At 37.4% G+C, this 24,888-nt stretch overlaps 1 protein-coding gene across 7 annotated transcripts in view; it reads left to right on the top strand.

Moving 5' to 3' along the window:
* HERC4 (HECT and RLD domain containing E3 ubiquitin protein ligase 4) overlaps positions 1-24,888 on the top strand; it is a 130,605-nt gene that overhangs the window by 53,048 nt on the left and 52,669 nt on the right. For all 7 annotated transcript variants that reach the window (XM_068547663.1, XM_068547665.1, XM_068547661.1 and 4 more), the window contains 3 exons: positions 6,574-6,734; positions 23,964-24,040; positions 24,639-24,763. In XM_068547663.1, the coding sequence (XP_068403764.1) occupies positions 6,574-6,734; positions 23,964-24,040; positions 24,639-24,763 (363 nt within the window). The remainder of the gene's footprint in view (positions 1-6,573; positions 6,735-23,963; positions 24,041-24,638; positions 24,764-24,888) is intronic.

Here is a 24,888-nt window from a genome sequence, read left to right as displayed (position 1 = left end):
ACTGTTGCCATAAATTAAGGTCCATGTGTATGTGGATCTGTTTCTGTCATCTCTATCTTATTCTTTCAATATGTGTGTCTATCCCTGTTTGATTATTCTTGATTTCTCCTTGTATGTCTGTCAGTTTTTGCTTTTGCTTTTGAAGCTGTGTTCTTAAGTGCATAAAATTTAAATTTTATCCATTCTTTTTTTTTTTTTAAGTATTTTCTATTTCTTTTTTTTTTTTTTTTTTTACTTTTTTAAATAATTCTTTATTTTATTTATTTATTTTTGGCTGTGTTGGGTCTTTGTTTCTGTGCGAGGGCTTCCTCCAGTTGCGGCAAGTGCGGGCCACTCTTCATCGCGGTGTGTGGACCTCTCACTATCGCAGCCTCTCTTGTTGTGGAGCACAGGCTCCAGACGCACAGGCTCAGTAGTTGTGGCTCACGGGCCTAGTTGCTCCGCGGCATGTGGGCTCTTCCCAGACCAGGGCTTGAACCCGTGTACCCTGCATTGGCAGGCAGATTCTCAACCACTGTGCCACCAGGGAAGCCCCCTATCCATTCTTGATGAATTGAACCTTTTGTCATTGTGGTGGTGATCCTCTAGATCTCTAATATCATTTTTGTTTCCTTAAAGTCTGTTTTATCTGATGTGAATAGAGCTCCACCTGCTTTTATATTGATATATATATATATATTTTTTTTTTTAACCTATTTATTTTTTTTCTATTCTTTTACTTTGTCTTTCTGTATGTTTTAGATGAATCTCATGTAAATAGCATTAAGTTAGATTTTTTAAAAAAATCCATCCTAACAATCTTTGTCTTTTAAATGGACCAATTTGCCAAGTTTTATGTTTTTTTATTATTACTAATATATTTGGGTTTAAACCTGCCATCATATTTTGTACTGTTTGTGCTACCTGTTTATTTTCGTTTTCTTTCTTTTCTTTTTTGCCTTTCTTTGGATTAATAATGTTTTTAGTCAGTTTATTTTTATTTTATTTTTAAAAATTTATTTATGTATGGCTGTGTTGGGTCTTCGTTGCTACGCGTGGGCTTTCTCTAGTTGCAGTGAGCAGGGGCTACTCTTCATTGCGGTGCGTGGGCTTCTCATTGCAGTGGCTTCTCTTGTTGCAGAGCACGGGCTCTAGGTGTGTGGGCTTCAATAGTTGTGGCACACGGGCTCAGTAGTTGTGGCGCACGGGCTTAGTTGCTCTGCGGCATGTGGGATCTTTCAGGACCAGGGCTTGAACCCGTGTCCCCTGCATTGGCAGGCAGATTCTTAATCACCGCACCACCAGGGAAGTCCTTTTAGTCAGTTTAATTCCCTCTACCCATTTGGAAATTTGGGAACTCTTTTTTAGTTGTTACTCTAGAAATAACAACATTAATCTTTAAGTTATATTAATACTTTCCCCCTTTTCTGGAAGTTGTAAGACCTTCATTTACCTTCCCAACTTTTCTTTCTCTATATTTATTTATTTTCTTTTTTTGGCCACGCCGTGCAGCCTGTGGGATCTTAGTTCCCTGACCAGGGATTGAACCCATGCCCCCTGCATTGGGAGCGCAGAGTCTTAACAACTGGACCACCAGGGAATTCCCATTCATTCTCTATATATTTTTAAACCCCAGAAGAACATTGCTTCGTAATAGTCAGTGTACATTTAGAAATGGCTCTACATATATTTACTACAATTTTTTTCTCTTTATTTTTTACAATTAGTTTCATTTTCCTTTTATCAGCCACCCTTTAGAATTTTCTTTAAGTAGATTTGCAGGTGGCAGACTCTTTTGTGTAACTAAAAATGTCTGTATTGCACCTTCGTTCATGAATGATGTTATTGGTTATAGAATTCTAGCTTGGCATTTGCTTGCGGCACTTAAGATAACATTCTACTGTCTTTTGACTTCAGTTTTTCTGAGAAGTTGGCTGCTGGTATGTTGCTCCTTTGAAGGTAATTTGTCTCTTTTCTCTCTCTCTTCAGTTTTGCTTTCATTTGTCAGAGTATGGATTTCCTCATTTTCTTACTGGACTTCTTGAATCTGTGGAATAATCTCTCTTTAGATACAGCTTTTCCTTTCCTCACAGGACTCTGATTGGATGTGTATTAAATCGTCTCACTCCACCTTGTAGTCTTACTTTCCACATTTTTGTCCCTCTTTGCTGCCTTCTTGATTATTTTTATGATTTATATTTCAGTTCATTAATTCTCATACTATATTTTTTGTTAAACCTATGTTCTTGATTTTGGTTATTGTGATTTTTCAGTTCTAGTGTTTCATACTGGTTCTTTTTAAAAATCTGAAACAATTTTTTTCTTTAATCTTTCCAGCTGTCAGTTTTCAACCTTGGCCTTTATTTCTTGGACATTAAACAAGTATGAAACATAATTATTCTAGATTCTTGTGTTTGAAAATTCTGATATCTGAAATCTTTTTTTTTTTCTTTTTAAATTTATTTATTTATGTATTTTATTTATTTATGGCTGTGTTGGGTCTTCGTTTCTGTGTGAGGGCTTTCTCTAGTTGTGGCAAGTGGGGGCCACTCTTCATCGCGGTGGGCGGGCCTCTCATTATCGCGGCCTCTCTTGTCGCGGAGCGCAGGCTCGGCAATTGTGGCTCACGGGCCTAGCCACTCCGCGGCATACGGGATCTTCCCAGACCAGGGCTCGAACCCGTGACCCCTGCATTGGCAGGCAGATTCTCAACCACTGCGCCACCAGGGAAGCCCCTGATACCTGAAATCTTTAGGGATCTATTTCTATTGTTTCTTCTTTCTGCTAGGTTTTGTTCATGGTACCCTGTTTCTTTGCCCAGTTTTGTGTGTTTGACCATGTATTTGAAAAATTATTTATGGGGATGATTTGACAAAGCCTTCCTTTCCTTTTTTCATATATGAATCAGGATAAAAGGTAAATAAAAGCTCAACATATAAGTGAGCAGAAATGCTTGCTATCTTAATCTTGTTCATTAGACTGTTGAAGTTATACATGAATATATATTCACTAAAGTGTAGAGATTTCAACTTTCCTTGTTTATCCACTTCATGAGTAATTCATTAAAAGATTATAAATATTTTTAGGTAATTTTTTTCCAATGAAATATTTAATCAGTCCCTTGTGAGATAGCACAGATTGTTTAATGTTATCCAGTTTTGTAATTTTTTAAAAAATATTTTAATATTTATTTATTTAATTAATTAATTTATTTATGGCTGTGTTGGGTCTTCGTTTCTGTGCGAGGGCTTTCTGTAGTTGTGGCAAGCGGGGGCCGCTCTTCATAACGGTGCGCGGGCCTCTCACTATCACGGCCTCTCTTGTTGCGGAGCACAGGCTCCAGACGCGCCGGCTCAGCAATTGTGGCTCACGGGCCTAGTTGCTCCGCGGCGTGTGGGATCTTCCCAGACCAGGGCTCGAACCCATGTCCCCTACATTGGCAGACAGATTCTCAACCACTACGCCACCACGGAAGCCCAGTTTTGTAATTCTTAACAGTAAAAATGTGCTTGATTTGAATAGTTATTCTTAGCTCTGTAGACTTAGTTCTTTCCAGTAATTTTATTTATTTAATTATTGGACTGGGGGAGGAATTTCAGTTATATATTAATTGAGATGTAAAAAATTATCTACAAAGGGAATGTCGGTTGGTATCATGACCAGTTTGATTTCCAGATAGTTGGTACTGTAAGAACTATGTATTATTTCCTTATTAAATAATTGTCAGAAACTTCCTGAAGGAAGCAGGCAAGGGACACCAGAAATGTGAACTCATCAAAGAGATAATCCAAACGGAAAAGATTCTGATTCCAGTAGTATAGTGTCATATTGTTTTTGAGCTATTATATCAAATATAGGATTTGAGATAGTTATGTTTGTTCAGTGGCTCTCAACTCTTGACTTCATGCTGTAATCCTTTGGAGAGTTTTTAGTAATATGTATTGTTGCCTAGGCTCACTCCTAGGCAACTCCAAAATGCAGCCAGGGTTAAGAACCACTGCTTCAGTAGACCAGTTTGAGGAGGAATTTAACGAACTAGTATTGAGCAGTTGTTTTTAAACTGTTGATATGTTCCTTTGAATTGTCACAGCGGCTGCTTCCTGAAGGAGGCAGACTGGGCAATGTTAAACCCTTCTTCATCCAGAACAGTTTGTCTGTTTTATATGCTAGGATTCCATTTAATGTTTATTTTGTTAAGAGTATCCTTGATTTAGAATTTTTTTATTAACCTCAGCTCATCTGGCTCTGAGATAAGATGGTTGTTAGATTCTACTTAGTTTTCCAGTAATGTGACAGACTAGATAACTTGAAAACCCTTTTGAATCAAAACACCTTTTAAATAACATAGATTAGTTTACCAGCAAGTAAAGGGAATTCCACAGGGCAAAAACAAGGAAATCTGAAAAACATACCTATTAGTTTGAACTGACTCTGGAGCTGCTCTGAAAAAATTTGCCAATCTAGGTAACGTATTAATTAGCTTATTTTGCTAAACAAATCACCCCAAAACTTAGTGGCTTAATACAATTACCTATTTAGCTAATAATTCTGTGGTTCAGTGATTTGGGCTGGGCTTAGCTGGGCAGTCCTGTTTTCTTTTTTTGGCTGCATTGCGTCTTTGTTGCTGCGCGTGGGCTTTCTCTAATTGCGGCGAGTGGGGACTACTCTTTGTTGCAGTGCGTGGGCTTCTCGTTGTGGTGGCTTCTCTTGTTGCAGAGCACAGGCTCTAGGAGTGCAGGCTTTAGTAGTTGTGGCACGTGGGCTCAGTAGTTGTGGCTTGCGGGCTTAGTTGCTCTGCAGTGTGTGGATCTTCCCGGACCAGGGCTCGAACCCGTGTCCCCTGCATTGGCAGGCAGATTCTTAACCACTGCGCCACCAGGGAAGTCCCTGGGCAGTTCTCATCTTAGCTGAACTTAGTTAATCAGCCAATGATCTGGGTAGGGGCTGGGTAGTCTGTGGGGACCTTAGCTGGGTCAGCTTGTCTCTGCTTCAGATTATATATCATCCTTCAAATTGCTAACCTTGGGTTATTCTCATGATGGTAGAGCAGAGTTCCAAAAGAGAGAGGGAAAGAGTGCAAAGCCACTTGTGAGGCATAGGCTCAGATCTGATGCACTGTCATTTCTGCTGCATTCTGTTCAAAGCAAGCCGCAGGTCAGAGACCAGTTTTAAGACATGGAGAAATAGATTCACCATCTTGGTGGGAACACCTGCGGAAGTCATATTATAAGGATAATGGGTATCGGGAAAAGAATAACTTGGGTCCTTTTTATAAACAGTATACCACAGATGGCAAAGGAGTTTGGAATAAGAGATGAGACCTAAGAACTGGTAGAGACAGTAGTGAGGCCTGTGAAACCATCTCCTCCCAGTAAAGCCGCCTCATGGGAAGCGTTCACAATGAAATATTCTCTTGCTAGTTTAAGGAGACTTTTCTGGCCTTGGTCTATTTTCTGGTTTGGATCTCCCTTCAGAATTTGTAACCACAGGACTGCCCTAAAGTAGGCTTGGGGCTTGTCAGAGTAGTCCTGGGTTGGTGTATATGTATTATATTTCACAATATATTAAGGGTTTTAAATGAAGTGACTGGCTGGCTGTTTTGAAAAAAAGAACTAGGAATGGTATAAAACATAGTCATTAAAAGTTTAAATTCAGTGGATAGTTGAAACAGCAGGTTGGACACACTGCTAAAGAGAAAAATAATGACTTGAAAGATAGATCCAAGGAAATTACTCACAAGGGGTATGGATATTAAAGAGAAGTTAAAAGACTGGTGTAGGGTATGTTGGGAAGCTGAAACGTTTGTCTAATATTATCAAGAAGAGAATTGAATAAATGGGAGAGACAGTATTTGCAGAAATAACACTTAAGAATTTGTCAGGCTTGATTGAAGCCATAAAACCTGAGATTGAGGAACACAAGGCCTGAGCTGGATAATCACCTTTAACCCATTCCTAAACATACAGTAGTGAAGCATCAGAAGGAGTTGGATAGGTTCACTGCTTAGTGGGTTTTCTTTAGCTTCAGTTCCATAATTTCTTAGGTTTGCTTCCACTCTGCAATCTCTAGAGGAGTCTGAGTGTGTATACATAAGGATAAATTTCTTTTGAAGAAAGGAAACATTGTTTTGTCATGCAGTTTTATATATACCAATCTTCTGCCCAGTTCTTATCTTAAAACTTTTGAGTGATGCCCAGATGGTGGGCTCTCATAGACCATAGAGCTCTAAGCTAGAACCTGACAGAGAGGGAAGGCGGCTGGGGAGCTTTCTTGGACAGCATAGTTAGATGCTACCTCTAGTGCTAAATCATATATTGTAAGGGATTCCAGTATAGAGCTGGGCCTTTTTACATTTGGATATTTGTGGGAATATTCTGGAATATGCTTTATGCAGCCTGCCTGTGTGGTACAGAATTCATTCAGTATAGAGTAAGGCTATTAAATATTTTGTACAGAAAATTTTAGAACTATAATGGTTTTATTAACTTACTTTTGAAGACAAAAATTATATCAGTAATATTTGCTATGCTTTTCTGAATGTAAATTGTTTGAAAGGTAACATTAAGTCTGAGGTTTTCTATCATTTTACTCTAGGCAGCACACTTCTGCTTTTGTTCCTTCATCAGGACGAATTTATTCTTTTGGACTTGGTGGTAATGGACAGCTAGGAACTGGTTCAACAAGCAACAGAAAAAGTCCTTTCACTGTGAAAGGAAATTGGTTCCCTTATAATGGGCAATGTCCACCAGATTTTGGTAAGTTCTTTTACATTAAAGCTTTGCTGCACACACTAAAATTATTGTTAAAATGTTGCTCTTAAAGGATGAACTTTTCTATGTTTTAAATGAAAGAATTACAAGATACATTGTTTAGTGAAAATAGCAAGGTACAGAATACTGTATATGGTTGCTTAGTTTGTTTATATATATGCATAAGGAAACCCAGGATAAATAAAATAATGAAAGTAGGTTGGCATATGGGAACTGAATGGTGACTAGATACCAGTGGGAGGGAAGTGTTTTTGTTTTTTATTTTTGATTATGGTAAAATACACATAATACAAAGTTTATGAACTTAACGATTTTTAAGTGCACAGTCAGTAGTGTTAAGTACATTCACATTGTTGTGTAACTACCTCCAGAGCGTTTTTGTCTTGCAAAACTAAAACTCTGTGTTCATTAAACAACAATTCTCCATTCAGTCTTCCCACTAGCTGGCAACCATTCTGCATTCTGTCTCTGTGAATTTGACTTAGCTCTAAATATCTCATAAGTGGAATCATACAGTATTTGTTTTTTTGTGATTGGCTTGTTTTATAAACTTAGCATAATGTCCTTAAGGTTCATCCATGTTACAGCATGTGTGTATAGACCACATTTTGTTTATCTGTGAATTGCTGATGGACATTTGGATTGTTTCCACCTTTTGACTACTGTGAATAATGCTGCTATAAACATGGGTGTATAAATGTCTCTTCAAGACCCTGCTTTCAATTCTTTTGGGGTATATACGAGACTTTAAAATTATATAACATTTTCTATTTATCTGAAATTTGAACATATAAATATATTACCTATTCGAAATATTAAAATATAAAATTTGCTTTTATATCCCTACTGCTTTAGCCAAATCTATATTTTTGTTTTCTCTTACTCTTTTAATAGATCTGGTTATCTTTTCAATGATACTAACTTACTACTTAAAGAATTTGAAATGTTCAGATGCTGTTTTCTCATTCACTTCTTTGACATGCTGCAACCAAAATGTACTTTTTAAAATATTTCCTTTACCATCCTAAACTATACGTCAGAATTGTTTTCTCATTTATTTTATCTACGTTTGATTGTCTTTGGGATTTTTCTCTGAGTTGTGGGACTTGAGTCGAGACTATTCTGTGATGAACCTACTATGAAGGTTGACATTTGAAAAGGTCCATCACTTTTTTTTATTTAACAAAGGTCAGGATATGATACTATTTTTTTCTTGTTTTTGTTTGATTTTGTGTTAGAATATGGCTTCGCTTTCTTCCAGTCACTCTTAGGTTTGGAACTTGCATTTATTTTAGTAGTATCGTTCTTTTTCTTATGTCCTTAGGAGCATGCTGGTGTTTCATCATACCAGTTTCTTCCACAAGGCACCATTAATAACCTAACAAAGAGATTTGTAATTTAAAGCAGCATGGATATTGTAAGGAATCATGTATTTCTGTTTATACAGTTTAGTCACTTAGAGATGCATTTTGTTGCCTTTGAAACTGCATACCTTAAGATTATTTGCATTAAAGTGGGAAAGGAAATGGAGTTCTAAAAGCAGTCATTTTTGCTACAATTTAGTTTCATTAAAAAATTGTTTATTCACAGTAGCCAAAAGGCATAAACAACTCATGTCCATCAACAGATGAATGGATAGAAAAGTATGATATATACATGTAATTGAATATTAGCCATATACAGGAATGAAATTTTGGTACATGCCACAGCATGGAAGAAACTTGAAAACGTGCTAAGTGAAAAAAGCCTGACACAAAAGGATAAATATTGTATGACTCCTCTTGTATGAGGTACCTAGAACAAATTTATAGAGACAGAGAGAACACTGGTTACCAGGGTCTGGAGGGAGGGGAGAATGAGGAGTTGTTTAATGGGTACAAATTTTCTGTTTGGGATGATAAAATGTACTGGAGGAGAATAATGGTGATAGTTGCACAACACTGTGAATTTGCTTGATGCCATGAATTAACACTTTAAAATGGTTAAAACAGTAAATTTTCTGTTATGTATATCTTACCACTATTTTATATATATAATATATATAATGGCTGATAATTATTTTGTACTATACTAAAGCTGTGTAGGATAGGAACTAATTAAATGTGAATTTAATTTACTCAGCCCCTCTAGAAGTTAAGTCCGTGGCCCCCCACCATAAATCACATTGTTAGCATAAACTATCTGGTATGGCCTCAAGGCCACAGGTAAAAAAAGACACTCTTTTTTTCACACACACACACACACACACACACACACACACACACTGTATTTTATTTTTACAAGAGATAAATAAACTGACACCAAGCGTTGTAAATGGATGACCACAACAAAAGCAACAATGATTGCAATTACCAAACACGAAACACACTCATACTCTGTCGTAATATTGACATTCAGTCCAGTAATCCTCCACTGTAACAGCTCCTTTACTTTGCAGTGAAAATTGATTTGTATATTTTTTGCCTCTGAGTCCTTGTGGGATTTATTTTATTTAATTTTTAAAAATTATTATTATTATTTTTTTTTTATTCAAACAGAAAGTCACAAAAATTATAATCATCCTCATCAGTTCACTCAGTCCCAAGTAATTAATTTTTGTTTTTCATCTTGATCTTTTGTTAGCACTTTTATGAATTCATCACTTTTCCATTAAAGTTCTGAAGATGCTTATTCATTCAGTTCAGCAGTATGGTCAGTTACCAGAAACCTGTACTTGTCAGAGTCTTTTCCATGAATTCCTTGAAGATGAAACCCTTTTATAGGAACATTTTTGCAAAAAGCATCAGAGTACACCCAGAACTGTCTGTAACTGACAAAAGACTTAAAAATGACCACGGTTAAAGATTTGATGAAAGTTCATAATAATGCAATTGACAAGGAAATTTAGTTATTTCTGAGATATACATTTTAAAGTAATAACTAGAATTATGACTTACAACATTATACCAGAACATATAAGATTTTTAGAAATTTCATGTAATGTCTGAAATATTTATATTAACATATTTCCATACAAATAACCCAAAGAAAGTTTAGTATTAGTTGTTTTTTTTGTTGTTTGTTTTTTTATACTGCAGGTTCTTGTTAGTCATCAGTTTTATACACATCAATGTATACACGTCAATCCCAGTCGCCCAATTCAGCACACCACCATCCCCATCCCACCGTGGTTTTCCCCCCTTGGTGTCCGTACGTTTGTTCTCTACATCTGTGTCTCAACTTCTGCCCTGCAAACCAGTTCATCTGTACCATTTTTCTAGGTTCCACATACATGCGTTAATATACAATATTTGTTTTTCTCTTTCTGACTTACTTCACTCTGTAGGACAGTCTCTAGGTCCATCCACGTCTCAACAAATGACTCAATTTCGTTCCTTTTTATGGCTGAGTAATATTCCATTGTATATATGTACCACAACTTCTTTATCCATTCGTCTGTCGATGGGCATTTAGGTTGCTTCCATGACCTGGCTATTGTAAATAGTGCTGCAATGAACATTGGGGTGCATGTGTCTTTTTGAATTATGGTTTTCTCTGGGTATATGCCCAGTAGTGGGATTGCTGGATCATATGGTAATTCTATTTTTAGTTTTTTAAGGAACCTCCATACTGTTCTCCATAGTGGCCGTATCAATGTACATTCCCACCAACAGTGCAAGAGGGTTCCCTTTTCTCCACACCCTCTCCAGCATTTGTTGTTTGTAGATTTTCTGATGATGCCCATTCTAACTGGTGTGAGGTGATACCTCACTGTAGTTTTGATTTGCATTTCTCTAATAATTAGTGAGGTTGAGCAGCTTTTCATGTGCTTCTTGGCCATCTGTATGTCTTCTTTGGAGAAATGTCTATTTAGGTCTTCTGCCCATTTTTGGATTGGGTTGTTTGTTTCTTTAATATTGAGCTTCATGAGCTGTTTGTATATTTTGGAGATTAGTCCTTTGTCTGTTGATTCGTTTGCAAATATTTTCTCCCATTCTGAGGGTTGTCTTTTCGTCTTGTTTATGGTTCCCTTTGCTGTGCAAAAGCTTTGAAGTTTCATTAGGTCCCATTTGTTTATTTTTGTTTTTATTTCCATTACTCTAGGAGGTGGATCAAAAAAGATCTTGCTGTGGTTTATGTCAAAGAGTGTTCTTCCTGTGTTTTCCTCTAAGAGTTTTATAGTGTCCAGTCTTACATTTAGGTCTTTAATCCATTTTGAGTTTATTTTTGTGTATGGTGTTAGGGAGTGTTCTAATTTCATTCTTTGACATGCAGTTGTCCAGTTTTCCCAGCACCACTTATTGAAGAGACTGTCTTTTCTCCATTGTATATCCTTGCCTCCTTTGTCATAGGTTAGTTGACCATAGGTGCGTGGGTTTATCTCTGGGCTTTCTATCTTGTTCCATTGATCTATGTTTCTGTTTTTGTGCCAGTACCACATTGTCTTGATTACTGTAGCTTTGTAGTATAGTCTGAAGTCAGGGAGTCTGATTCCTCCAGCTCGGTTTTTTTCCCTCAAGACTGCTTTGGCTATTCGGGGTCTAAAAAAAGACACTCTTAACAGGATATTCCCAAGACTTTGAGACTCTCTCCTTGGAACTAGGCAAAGGGCAAACTTTTCTTTAGAATGTTATAGTATTAGTGTATAGGAAAACTGTATTAGTTTGCTAGGGCTGCTATAATAAAATATCACAAACTCAGTTGCTTGAACAGTACAAATTTATTGACTCAGTTGTGAAGGCTAGAAGTCCAAGATCAAGGTGTTGACAGTGTTGCTTCCTTCTGAGGGCTATAAGAGAGAATCTGTTCCATGTGTCCTTCCTAGCTTTTGGTGGTTTGCTGGCAATCTTTGGTATTCCTTGGCTCGTAGATCTCTGCCTTCATCCTCCCATGGCATTCTCTCTGTGTGCCTATCTGTGTCCAAATTTTGCCCTTTTATATACGGACACCAGTCATTTGGTATTAGTGGTCCACCCTACTCAAATATGACTTCAACTTACGTAATTACATCTACAGTGACCCTAGTTCTGAATAAGGTCACTTTCTGAGGGTACTAAGGATTAGGACTTCAACGTATGAATTTTGGGGGAGCACAGTTCATCACATGACAGTGTCCCAGACCTGACAAGTTTTAATCTTCTGCTGTGCCAGAGACATCATAAGCATTGGCTCCATAAGTACAACCAACTTTATTCTTTAAGATGACTTGTCATATCTAATTCAATAGCCATCGTTCTTAATATGACATTTCAGGTAAGTTCGTGGTTACATAATTGATTTGCTCAATCAGTTATGAAAGAAGTACAAACTAGTGAGAAGGGGAACGTATTCTTACTGAACCCATGCAGATAGCAACATTACTATTAAAAGTAATGTTAATACTATTAAAAGTAATGTTTGAATTCTCATTGAATTCTGGGGATCAGCAAGAATCAGATAAAATGTTTTTAATTGACATAACATTATATTTGTTTCATGTATATAGCATAACAATTTGATATTTGTATATATTGCAGATGATCACCACAATAAGTCTAGTTAACATCTGTCACCATCGTTAAAAATTTTTTTTCTTGTTATGAAACTAAGATTTACTCTCAGCAACTTTCTAATTTGCAGTACAGTATTATTAACTGTAGTCACCATACTGTACATTTCAATCCCATGATTTAGTTATTTTATAACTGGAAGTTTGTGCCTTTTGACCCCCTTCATCCATTTTGCCTGGCCCCCACCCCCAGCCACCTCTGGCAACCACTAATCTGTTCTCCATATCTATGAGCTTGGTTTCAGTTTGTTGTTGTTGTTTGTTTTTTAGATTCCACATGTAAGTGAGATCATACAGTATTTGTCTTTCTCTTTCTGACTTATTTCACTTAGCATAATGCCCTCTAGGAATCATGTGTGTTGTCACAAATGGCAAGATTTCCTTCTTTTTTATGGCTAAATAATATTCCATTGTATGTATGTGTGTATATACATGTGTGTATGTATATACTTACACACACATACACACACACACCCCCCATGTTTTCTTTATCCATTCATCCATCAGTGGAAACTTAGGTTGCTTCCATACCTTGGCTATTGTAAATAATGCTAAAGTGAACATGGTGGTGCATATATCTTTTCAAATTAGTGTTTTTGTTTTACCCAGAAGTGGAATTGCTGGATCATATGGTAGTTCTGTTTCTAATTTTTTGAAGAACCCCCATACTGTTTCCATAGTGGCTGCACCGATTTATATTCCCATTAACAGTGCACGAGGGTTCTCTTTTCTCCACATCTTCACCAACACTTGTTATTTCTTGTCTTTTTGATAATAGCCAGTCTAACAACTGTGAGTTGATATCTCCTTGTGATTTGCATTTCCCTGATGATTAATGATGTTGAGCATCTTTTCATGTGCCTGTAGGCCATCTGTATGTCTTCTTTGGGAAAATGTCTATTCAGCTCTTCTGCCTATTTTTTTAAATCAGGCTGTTTGTTTTTTGATGTTGAGTTACATGAGCTGTTTATATATTTTGGATATTAACCCCTTATCGATCATATCATTTGCAAATATTTTCTGCCAATCAGTAGGTTGTCTTTTTGTTTTGTCAGTGATTTCCTTTGCTGTGCAAAAGCTTTTAAGTCTAATTAGGTCCCATTTGTTTATTTTTGCTTTTGTTTCCTTTGCCTTAGGAGACAGATCCAAAAAAATATTGCTACGATTTATGTCAAAGAGTGATCTGCCTGTTTTCTTCTAGGAGTTTTATGGTTTCCGGTCTTACATTTTGGTCTTTAATCCATGTTGATGGTTTCCTTTGCTGTGCAGAAGCTTTTTAGTGTGATGTAGTCCTACTTGTTTATTTTTGCTTTTGATACTTTTGGTGCTAAATCCAAAAAATCATCCTCAAGACTGATGTCAGGGAGCTTACTGCCTATGTTTTCTTCTAGGAGTTTTATGATTTAGGTCATATATTCAAGTCTTTAGTCCATTTTGAGTTAGTTTTTTTTTAAAATAAATTTATTTATTTATTTATTTATTTTTGGCTGTGTTGGGTCTTCGTTTCTGTGCGAGGGCTTTCTCTAGTTGCGGCAAGCGGGGGCCACTCTTCATCGCGGTGCACGGGCCTCTCACTATCGCGGCCTCTCTTGTTGCGGAGCACAGGGTCCAGACGCGCAGGCTCAGTAGCTGTGGCTCACGGGCCCCGTTGCTCCGCGGCATGTGGGATCTTCCCAGACCAGGGCTCGAACCCGTGTCCCCTGCATTGGCAGGCAGATTCTCAACCACTGCGCCACCAGGGAAGCCCATTTTTTTTTTTTTTTTTTTAATAAATTTATTTATCATTTTTGGCTGCGTCAGGTCTTTGTTGCTGCGTGCGGGCTTTCTCTAGTTGTGGCAAGCGGGGCTACTCTTCGTTGTGGTGCACGGGCTTCTCATTGCAGTGGCTTCTCTTGTTGAGGAGCACGGGCTCTAGGTGCACGGGCTTCAGTAGTTGTGGCTTGCAGGCTCTAGAGTGCAGGCTCAGTAGTTGTGGTGCATGGGCTTAGTTGCTCCGCGGCATGTGGGATCTTCCTGGACCAGGGCTTGAACCTGTGTCCCCTGCATTGGCAGGCGGATTCTTAACCACTGTACTACCAGGGAAGCCCTTGAGTTAGTTTTTGTGTATGGTGTAAGATAGTGGTCCAGTTTCATTCTTTTGCATGTGGCTGTCCAGTTTTCCCAGCACTATTCATTGAAAAGACTGTCCTTTTCCCACTGTGTATTCTTAGTTCCTTTGTCCTAAATAAATTGATCATATATGCATTGGTTTATTTCTGGGCTCTCTATTCTGTCCCATTGATCTATGTCTGTTTTTAATGCTGATACCATACTGTTTTGATTACTGTAGTGTTGTAATATAGTTCAACTCTGCCCTCACTCTTGGTTGTCTCTCAAATCTTTGTTAATGTCCAAACAGTCTATATTATTTTTAGTGGCTCTCAGTTAGTTGAGAATGTGCCAAGACCTGTCAGTATCCCAAAGGGGAGAATTTCAGCAATACCTAGATTCAGGCTGATTGATGCCAGACCCTCAGGCAGTGGCTTTTAAGTATGCAAATGTATATCGTCCTGTGGGACTGCAAGGGAAAGTCACACTGCTGCCAGAAGTAGGCAACCTAGAGGTGTCCCTTGGGTGGCAGCTGTGAAAATCAAGGCACCAGCTAAGGGTACAAGCTCCTTTCCAGGAGATATTGGCAAGTTAAAGCAAGGTAGAGGGAGAACACAAAGATGGCATCCACCAGCTTTCGTCCCCAAAGATCACCTCAGTAGGTTGCTAGAGGTGTAGAAGCCTTGGGCCAAAGCTCCAGGACAAGCAGATAGGCCTTTTTCACAGAAAACTGGGGCATGTTTCTGTTTGTTGTTTGTGCTGTGCACTGGGGGTGGTAGCCAACCAAAAACTGTCTCTCCAGTTGTTACAGTCCCATGGGACCCAGGATACAAGCCCAGCTGTCCACCAGAACCAGGCAATCAAGGGGCATCAGTTAGGTGGCAACCACAAAAATGGGGGCACCAGATGGGAATACGAGCTCCCCTATGGAAGAAACGGATGTTCTGGAGTGCAGCAGAGGGATGGTGCAAAGATAGGGCCCTCCTTCTGAGATCTCTGAGAGGATTACAACAGGCCCTTTGATGTGGGTTTAATTAGAAGCCTGCCTCTTAGGCCAAAGCTGTATTAGATAAACTAATAAGCCTCTTCTACAGAAAGATTGGGCACCTCAGTCTGTTGCCTCTTGCTGTGCCCTGGGGTGGTAGTCAGTTAAGAACTCTTTGTCCATTGGTTTTAGTCCTGTGGGACCCTTGAGCATAATCCCCCGCTGGCCCCCAGGCTCAGGTGATCTAGAGGTGTGCCCTGAATGGCAGCTGCAAAAATCAGGGCCTCAGAAGAGGATATAAGCTCCTTTCCAGGAGATACTGGCAAGCTGAAGGGAGAAGAGAAATGTTTTTTTAACATTTCATTTCAGCGTACCAAAGCAGAGTTTACAAAATTGATGTGAATTAGATTACTTTAGAAGAAGGAGAAATGACTCCCTATAAGGGAGATCCAGAAAACAGAAAATTAAAGCAAAGTTAAACATTATGGATCTTGGATTGTCAGTTTCATAAAACTGCTTATCAACTTAAAAAAATGTATGAGAAATCCTAATGTAGTCCACTGGTTTCTTTTGAAAGTTCTCTAAGCCACGTCTCCTCAGAAGCGTGTACCCAAGTGTCTATTCTTTGATGTATAAGTGGTTTCAAATACCAGGTACAGTCCTTTTCACAGGGCTCTGAGACTATCCTTCTTTGTTGAAAGTACAAACTCTGGCCTGTAGCTTATAGGAAGGCCTTCAGACAAGCATCAGAATAAAACAAAAACTAGTCAATAGATGACAGAGGCTTAAAATGACTATGGCTTATTTATTATTGATAATTGTCAAGTGGAAAGGTATGACGAGGGTTCATAATAAGAATAAATACAGTTGACAAGGAAATTTGGTTGTTTCTGTGACACGGAGAACACATTAGAGGCATGTTTTGGAGATACTGTGGTTTGGTTCCAGAATACCACAATAAAGTGAGTCAGATAAAATGTTTGGTTTCTTGGTGCATGTAAAAGTTATGTTTACACTATTCTGTAGTCTATTAAGTGTGCAGTAGCATTCTTTCTTTTAAAAATGTACATATTATATCTTAATTAAAAATACTTTATTACTAAAAAATGCTAACAATCATCTGACAACACAAATCATCAATTGCCACAAATCAGCAATTTGTAAAAACCACAATATCTATGAAGCACAATAAAGCGAGTTATGCCTGTATTCCAAAAAGGTTTTTAAACAAGAATGTTTCTAAAGATGATGATTAAGCCTAGTCTCAAAGAAGTCAGTGATTCCTTACATCTGTTTTATGAATATGAATGAGTATAACTTTTTACAGTTGAAAAAAATCTTGAGATATAATATGATAATCCTGAGACCTAATGTACCAGGAATAACACCAAGAATATCAAGTAAAGAGATTCAGTAAGTCAGGGATCAAGTTTAGACATGTATATTTTTATAAAACGCCATTTGAAAATCACTGGCCTAGAAGATGATAGATGTGAATAAAATAAAGGTTCAATAATAACTGAAATTGGGGGAAAAAACACTGAAATTAGGACAGACAGCACTGTACCGCCAGAACTTTTATAAATACAGGAAAACTTGATAGAACTATTTCATAAGAGTTTTGAATAATGTTTCCCTTCATATTTAAACATATGGAAAGCAAGGACATTGATGAATCTCCATGGATTTCTCATAAAACACTTTTTGAAATATATTAATTTTTGAAATTTTTATATTAATTATATTTACCATATAAATTAGAAATTTTTATAGTAATTACATTTTTGAAATATCTTTATTAATTTAGAGAGGTGAAATATTTATATTAATTACTTTTACCATATAAATTTAACCTGGGGAAGGTTAAGTGTCTTCTGATTTGACAACTCTTCCCATGCAACTCTTATAATAGTAACACATCAAATAAACTTAATTATTTCTAGCATCTCTACTTATATGTTGAAAGAACAAATCATTGTGATTCTCCATAGCCTCTCTGGGAAATCTCAAAGATATTTTCACTAACACATAGAAGGTATCTTGGAAGTTTTATTTTTCTAAGTTTAGGATCTGATTCGGGGAAGTGTGTTAGTTTGCTAGGGCTGCCATAACAAAATACCACAGACAGGGTGGCTTAAACAGCAGAAATTTATTTTCTCACAGTTCCAGAAGCTACAAGTCTAAGATCATTCTGTCAGCAGGTTTGGTTTCTTCTGAAGCCTTGGCTTGCAAATGGCTACCTTCTTGCTGTGTCCTCATGTGACCTTTTCTCTGTTTGTGTGCGTTGCTGGTGTCTCTTCCTGTTCTTATAAGGACAGCAGGCATATTGGATTAGGGCCCCACCCTAACAGCCTCATTTTACCTTAATCACCTCTCTAAAGGTCCTATCTCCAAATACAGTCATATTCTGAGGTACTGAGGCTTACAGCTTCAACATATGAATTTGGGGGCGGGGGTGGACACAATTCAGCCCATAACAGGAAGACAAAAATCAAAAAAGTTGTAAGAGAAGATTGGAACACTTTATTAAAAGATGTAACCTTTGATGCTTGCGAAATAATACTTGGTTACCTATTTTACTGAAGTGACAGTAAAACATTTCAAAATAAATGTAAATGGTAATATGATTGAAAAGAACTTTAGCTTATTCATAAGTGAGGAGTCTTTGTTCTTTTTTTTCCCACTTAAATAATGAAAAACAAAATCAACATCAAGTATAGAAAATTATTATAGTAAGACACAGAATTTTTGCTCTTTGACAGATTACACAAAAGTAAAAAAATAACATAGGTGAAGGCATGGGAGCATACCCTTCAAAATTGAGTGAACTTTGCTAAGATTTTAACATATTGTATAGCTTCTTTCAGAATCAAGTATAAACCAAGGAAAATAAAATTCACTTACCATGTTGTGTCTTCAGTTATGTTCTTCTGTATTGTGGAACAAGCTGATAGTTGCTCAAGGACAGTGGCATTGTCTCAGAGGGTTCATGAGGTCAAAATGACTTTCATGTTAGTACTGTTATCTGTGTTAACATGCAGTGCCTTTGTTCTTGTTCATTTTCAGATAAGTCTATGAGTATTTTTAAAATTTCTTAATTTTCAATTCTGATGTGGTAGGTATTAGTGCTTTTAAGCCCTTTGGGGTCCTGAATAAGTCCTAAGAGTGTAAAGGGATTCAGAGATCATCAAAAAACTACTTCTTTTCCTTGTAAGTCAAAGGCACATACATAGTTTTATCTCTGTCAGTATTGTTCCTAAATAGAAGTACACTTTACAGAATTGTAAATAGCTCAAACACATCATTTAGGTAGATAAGTTTCTGAAGAGTGCCCTAATCAAGACTCAGTAAATGGGGGGTGGGAGTGGGGGAGGGTGCGTGGGCAGGGGAGCCTATTTCAAAATTTTCTGTTTTTCCTGACAGTGTATTTTGTAGAGAATAAGGAGGTGAACTAGCCCTCCTAGATATGACAAGATATACTATAAAACTGTAACAGTTAAATCAGATTATTGGTATACATATAGACTTTTTTGTGTGTTTTTTAATTTATTATTTGGCTGCGTTGGGTGTTCATTACTGCCCGCAGGCTTTCTCTAGTTGCAGTGAGTGGGGGCTACTCTTCGTTGCGGTGCGCGGGCTTCTCGTTGCGGTGGCTTCTCTTGTTGCGGAGCGCGGGCTCTAGGTGCGCGGGCTTCAGTAGTTGTGGCATGTGGACTCAGTAGTTGTGGCTCGCGGACTGTAGAGCGCAAGCTCAGTAGTTGTGGCGCACGGGCTTAGTTGCTCTGTGGCATGTGGGATCTTCCCGGACCAGGAACCCGTGTCCCCTGCATTGGCAGGAGGACTCTTGACCCCTGCACCACCAGGGAAGTCCCTAGACATTTAGATTATTATAGCTTAGTGGAAATCCGGGGGTGGGAGGGGAATCCATGTATTGCCATTATTGTTGGGTTGGCCAAAAAGTTCGTTCGGTTTCCCGTAAGCTGGCTCTAGTAGCGCTTAGTTGTCTTTTACTTCATTTGAAACAATTTTGTTAGATTGTATTATGACAGCTGTGTCATATCAGTGTGCATTAAAAAAAGACATCAAAATTGGTGAATTTTTGTGTAGCCATTTTAATATTGAAGATGGAAAAAAAAAAGTAACTTTTTTGGCATACTATGCTTTATTATTTCAAGAAGGGTAAAAATGCAACTGAAACGCAAAGAAAAGATTTGTGCAGTGTATGGAGAAGGTGCTGGGACTGATCGAACGTGTCAAAAGTGGTTTGTGAAGTTTTGTGCTGGAGATTTCTTGCTGGACGATGCTCCACGGTCCGGTAGACCAGTTGAAGTTGATAGCGGTCAAATTGAGACATTAATTGAGAACAATCAACGTTATACCATGCAAGAGATAGCCAACATACTCAAAATATCCAAATCAAGCATCAAAAATCATTTGCACCAGCTTGGTTATGTTAATCGCTTTGGTGTTTGGATTCCACATAAGTTAAGTGAAAGAAACCTTCTTGACCGTATTTCTGCATGCAATTCTCTCCTTAAGCGTGATGAAAACATTCCATTTTTAAAACAAATTGTGATGGGTGATGAAAAATGGACACTGTACAATAATGTGGAACAGAAGAGATCATGGGGCAAGCGAAATGAACCACCACCAACCACACCAAAGGCTGGTCGTCAAAGAAGGGATGTTGTGTATATGGTGGGATTGGAAGGGAGTCCTCTATTATGAGCTCCTTCTGGAAAACCAAACGATTAATTCCAGCAAGTACTGCTCCCAATTAGACCAACTGAAAGCAGCACTTGACGAAAAGTGTCTGGAATTAGTCAACAGAAAACGCATAATCTTCCTTCAGGATAATGCAGGATAATGCACATGTGTCTTTGATGACCAGGCAAAAACTGTTACAGCTTGGCTGGGAAGTTCTGATTCATCCGCCGTATTCACCAGACATTGCACCTTCGGATTTCCATTTATTTCGGTCTTTACAAAATTCTTTTAATGGAAAATATTTCAATTCCCTGGAAGACTGTAAATGGCACCTGGAACAGTTCTTTGATCAAAAAGATAAAAGGTTTTGGGAAGATGGAATTATGAAGTTGCCTGAAAAATGGCAGAAGGTAGTGGAACAAAACGGTGACTATGTTGTTAAATAAAGTTCTTGGTGAAAATGAAAAATGTCTTTTTACTTAGAAACCGAAGGAACTTTTTGGCCAACCCAATATATAGGTTTTGTTCAAACTCCAGTTGATTGGCAGTGGCTCTTGGAGTTATAGGAAGGACTATATGAAGTGGAAGTTATGAGAAGGACTTTGGGAACACTTTCGGGATGGAGGAGAGTGCCAAAGTTGTTTAGTGTTGTATGTTATAGGTAGAAGAGGTGTAGTGTCTCTTCATAACTTTAAAACAGGGCATCACTAATATGTGGAGAAGGGGAAAGAATTACTCAAAACATGGAAATTGGGAGGAAAATGTCAGTTTAGATCCTAACCTAACAGTATACACTAAAATAAATTATAGATGGATTAAAGTTAAATGTAAAAGAGTTCTTAAGAAAATAATTCTATAATTTGAGGATGGAAAAAACCTTTCTTACCATTATGGCAGTGAAAGTCACCATTAAGAAAGAGAGCAACATCCCTGGTGGTCCAGTGGCTAAGACTCCGCGCTCCCAACGCAGGGGACCCGGGTTCGATCCCTTGTCAGGGAACTAGATCCCACATGCTGCAGTGAAGATCCCACGTGCCGCAACTAAGACCCAATGCAGCCAAATAAATAAATAAATATTTTTTAAAAACGAAACCCACTTCCTCTTTAAAAAAAAATAAAAGAATGAGATAAATACATTTGATTTAATGGAAAAAGAAACTTGTGAGTCAAAATTAAATAATTATTTAGAAAAAACGTTTGTAACGAATATAACCTGAGGTTAGTAGCCTGAATATCCAAAGTGCTCATACATATTGGTGTGAAAAACAGTAAGACACCTAATAAATGAATAAGACAAACATTTAGACATGTAATAGGTAAAGGAAGTTAACGGAAATTCCCATTGAGGAAATCCATGTTACTAAGAAACATGTAAAAATTATAATCAAATAAATACAAATTCAAAAAGCCAGACGACAGTAAATAAATGGAAAAGAACAGCATTAGTCTTTCCTATTACAGGTTAATGAACTATGTGGTAGATAGGGAGAAGCTAATGGTCCAACCACAAGATGAGGAAGTAATATTAGTGTATCATTTTTCAACCCACAGGGAATTAATGGTCTAAGCATTGGGCATCAATGGTTACTAACATCACAAAAAGGAACCCAACTACACATTATGTGCTTACTGATGGAAGAACAGCCCCTTCCACCACCATGTAATAGTTTTGTCAAAATAATTGACTTATTAATCTAATTAAATCCTCTCTAGATCCAACTACCAATTTACAGGAAATACAGAAGACTGAGAGAAATGTTAGGAGAATCCTTGAGGATATAATCAGCAAAATCCAACCTGCAGGAAGCTGTGTAGGACAAATGACTAGGTTTCACAGACTTTTTTACAGTAGTAATTAAAAGGAAATTAAGGAAAATAATTTTTGGTGCCCTACTCACAGCCCCCAGAAACCCATTCATGTACTATAGATTAGTCATCCGTTTACTTGATGATTATTTAAAGAAGGCAGAATCACCTTTCAGGAACAAACGAATAACATCCTGCTAAATTTTTTGAGGAAGTGCATGACTTCTTGTAGACTTGTGAGGATGATGTAGAGAAAAGATTTTAAGTTGAATGATTGGTTTATTTAATATTTTAGATTTACCCTTTTAATCTGTTCTTAAAAATTTTTGGCCTTAGAGCAGTCTTGTTGTGGAAAATTTGGTCATATTAATGTTCTGATCTCTGAAGCTCTTATTATTAGTATTTTCTAAGCTAGATAATTTTTTATATTATATATTCATATTAAATATTTACTGAGTTCTTTTACAAATAAAACATTGTGCTTGGTAGTAGGGAATGATCAAGAAAATTAAGATGTGGTCCCTTCCTTAAGAATTTATAATTCTGTAGCAGTGGTGGTCACAAATAATACAAGGTGAAGAATTAGTCAACTAAAGAGTGGGGGGTCAGCAGTAGGAACACAGCAATGGATTGTATTTGGAAATAACTAGCCTTAAGTTACATTGTGGAGCTATGGTGTTTTGGTATGTGATACTTCTAAATACTAGGCTAGCGGTATTTTTGATAATAGATACTCTTTCTATTTTGAGGTACAGGAGAGGAGAAAAAGGAAGAGGCTTTGAATGTCTTTTTATAAAGGCACTTTATTGAAACGAAATTGAGTTATTTGTAGTGAGGTGGATGGACCTAGAGTCTGTCATACAGAGTGAAGTAAGTCAGAAAGAGAAAAACAAATACCGTATGCTAACACATATGTATGGAATCTAAAAAAAAAAAAAAAAGGTTCTGATGAACCTAGGGGCAGGACAGGAATAAAGTCGCAGACGTAGAGAATGGACTTGAGGACACAGGGAGGGGGAAGGGTAAAGCTGGGACGAAGTGAGAGAGTAGCATTGACATATATACACTACCAAATGTAAAACAGATACCTAGTGGGAAGCAGCTGCATCACGGGGAGATCAGCTGGGTGCTTTGTGACCACCTAGAGGGGTGGTATAGGGAAGGGTGGGAGGGAGATGCAAGAGGGAGAGGATATGGGGATATATGTATACATATAGCTGATTCACTTTGTTATACAGCAGAAACTAACAACATTGTAAAGCAATTATACTCCAATAAAGATGTTAAAAAAAAAAAGAAACAAACTTTTAAAGAAAAATAAACACCACAATAAAACACAAAACTTGAAAAAAAAAGGTACTTTATTGTTCCTTCTTTACTTCTACTAAATTTGCATATTAACTTTTATGTTTTTGGACCTGATTTGGGTGTTATTGATAAATAGTTGTTAACAAAGAGCTATGTGTGTCATCTTACTTTTGTACAGCTTTATTGAAAGAGAAAATAATTTTACATTATGAATTTTGCATTACTCAAGAAGATTTAACATATACTTGTTTGTTGTCATTCTTTTTAAAAGTAAATATTCCCTTTTTTTTTTTTTTTTTTTTGGCCGCACCCTGCGAGGCTTATGGGATCTTAGTTGCCTGACCAGGGATTGAACCCAGGCCACGAGCAGTGAAAACGCCAAGTCCTAACCACTGGACCACCAGGGAATTCCCCAAAATGAATATTCTTATTTTTTATTTTCTTCTGAGCTATCTTCTATACCTTTCATTCAATTTTTACACCATCTTCAGTTTAAAATATATTGAGATAATAAAGGTCTAGACTAGAAAATGCCATTTTTTGGTGAGCAGGTCACAAGAAAGACTTGTTAAACTTATCAAATGCTTGTTGTGCTTGTGGGATCATTAACATTTGTCACTTGGTCAGTACCATCTCCACAGCAGTCAGAACATTCTCAGTCATTTTGTATCATTGAGCCCATGATCGGGAGGTCTCATTAAGTTAGATGATTAAGAGAAAATCCAGTAGCATATTTGATGCTCTGAAAAATGCATATAAATCTTGGATGTTTTATATTTTATTTTTATTACAGATTCTGAAGACTATTTCTGTGTAAAAAGAATTTTCTCAGGTGGAGATCAAAGCTTTTCACATTACTCTAATCCCCAGGTAATAGTAATCATATAAATAATTACTAAGCTCAGATAATTTAGAAGTTGTTTTTAAACCCATATTAATGTTCTTTATATGTTACAAAGTAATTGCCTTAATTTTTTTTTTCCTCGGGTCTACAGAATTTTTCAGATCCATTTGATAAGTTTTTTTTTTTTTTTCTTTATTTATTTTTGGCTGCTTTGGGTCTTTGTTGCTGCACGTGGGCTTTCTCTAGTTGCAGCGAGCGGGGCTACTCTTCGTTGTGGTGCACAGGCTTCTCATTGCGGTGGCTTCTCTTTGTTGCAGAGCATGGGCTCTAGGTGCGCGGACTTCAGTAGTTGTGGCTCGCGGGCTCTAGAGCACACTCTCAGTAGTTGTGGCACACGGGCTTAGTTGCTCCGCAGCATGTGGGATCTTCCCAGACCAGGGCTCGAGCCTGTGTCCCCTGCATTGGCAGGTGGATTCCTAACCACTGCGCCACCAGGGAAGTACCCGTTTGATAAGTTTTTGTTCCAGGTGTTTAGTAGAGATTAACTTCCAAATACACGTGGAGGCATGTCTTGGTTTATATATAATATCTCTTCCCTCTGACTCTATTTATTTTAAAATTTAGAACTGTGGGCCACCAGATGACTTTAGATATCCTGATCCTTCGAAGCAGATCTGGACTGTGAATGAAGCTCTAATTCAAAAATGGCTGAGCTACCCCTCTGGAAGATTTCCTGTAGAGATAGCCAAGTAAGAAAAATATTTTATCTACACAAAGTCTCTTAACTCCATGGTAGAGGAACCTGTACTTGGGAGTTTTTATTTAAATAAATATTTCATTAAATATCATTTACTGACTGGTTTATATACAAAAG

The sequence above is a fragment of the Eschrichtius robustus genome, chromosome 7, assembly GCF_028021215.1.
Source record: "Eschrichtius robustus isolate mEscRob2 chromosome 7, mEscRob2.pri, whole genome shotgun sequence".
Lineage (NCBI taxonomy): Eukaryota > Metazoa > Chordata > Mammalia > Artiodactyla > Eschrichtiidae > Eschrichtius > Eschrichtius robustus.
The sequence above is the reverse complement of the archived record's forward strand: the minus strand, read 5'-3'. Positions and strand labels throughout refer to the sequence as shown.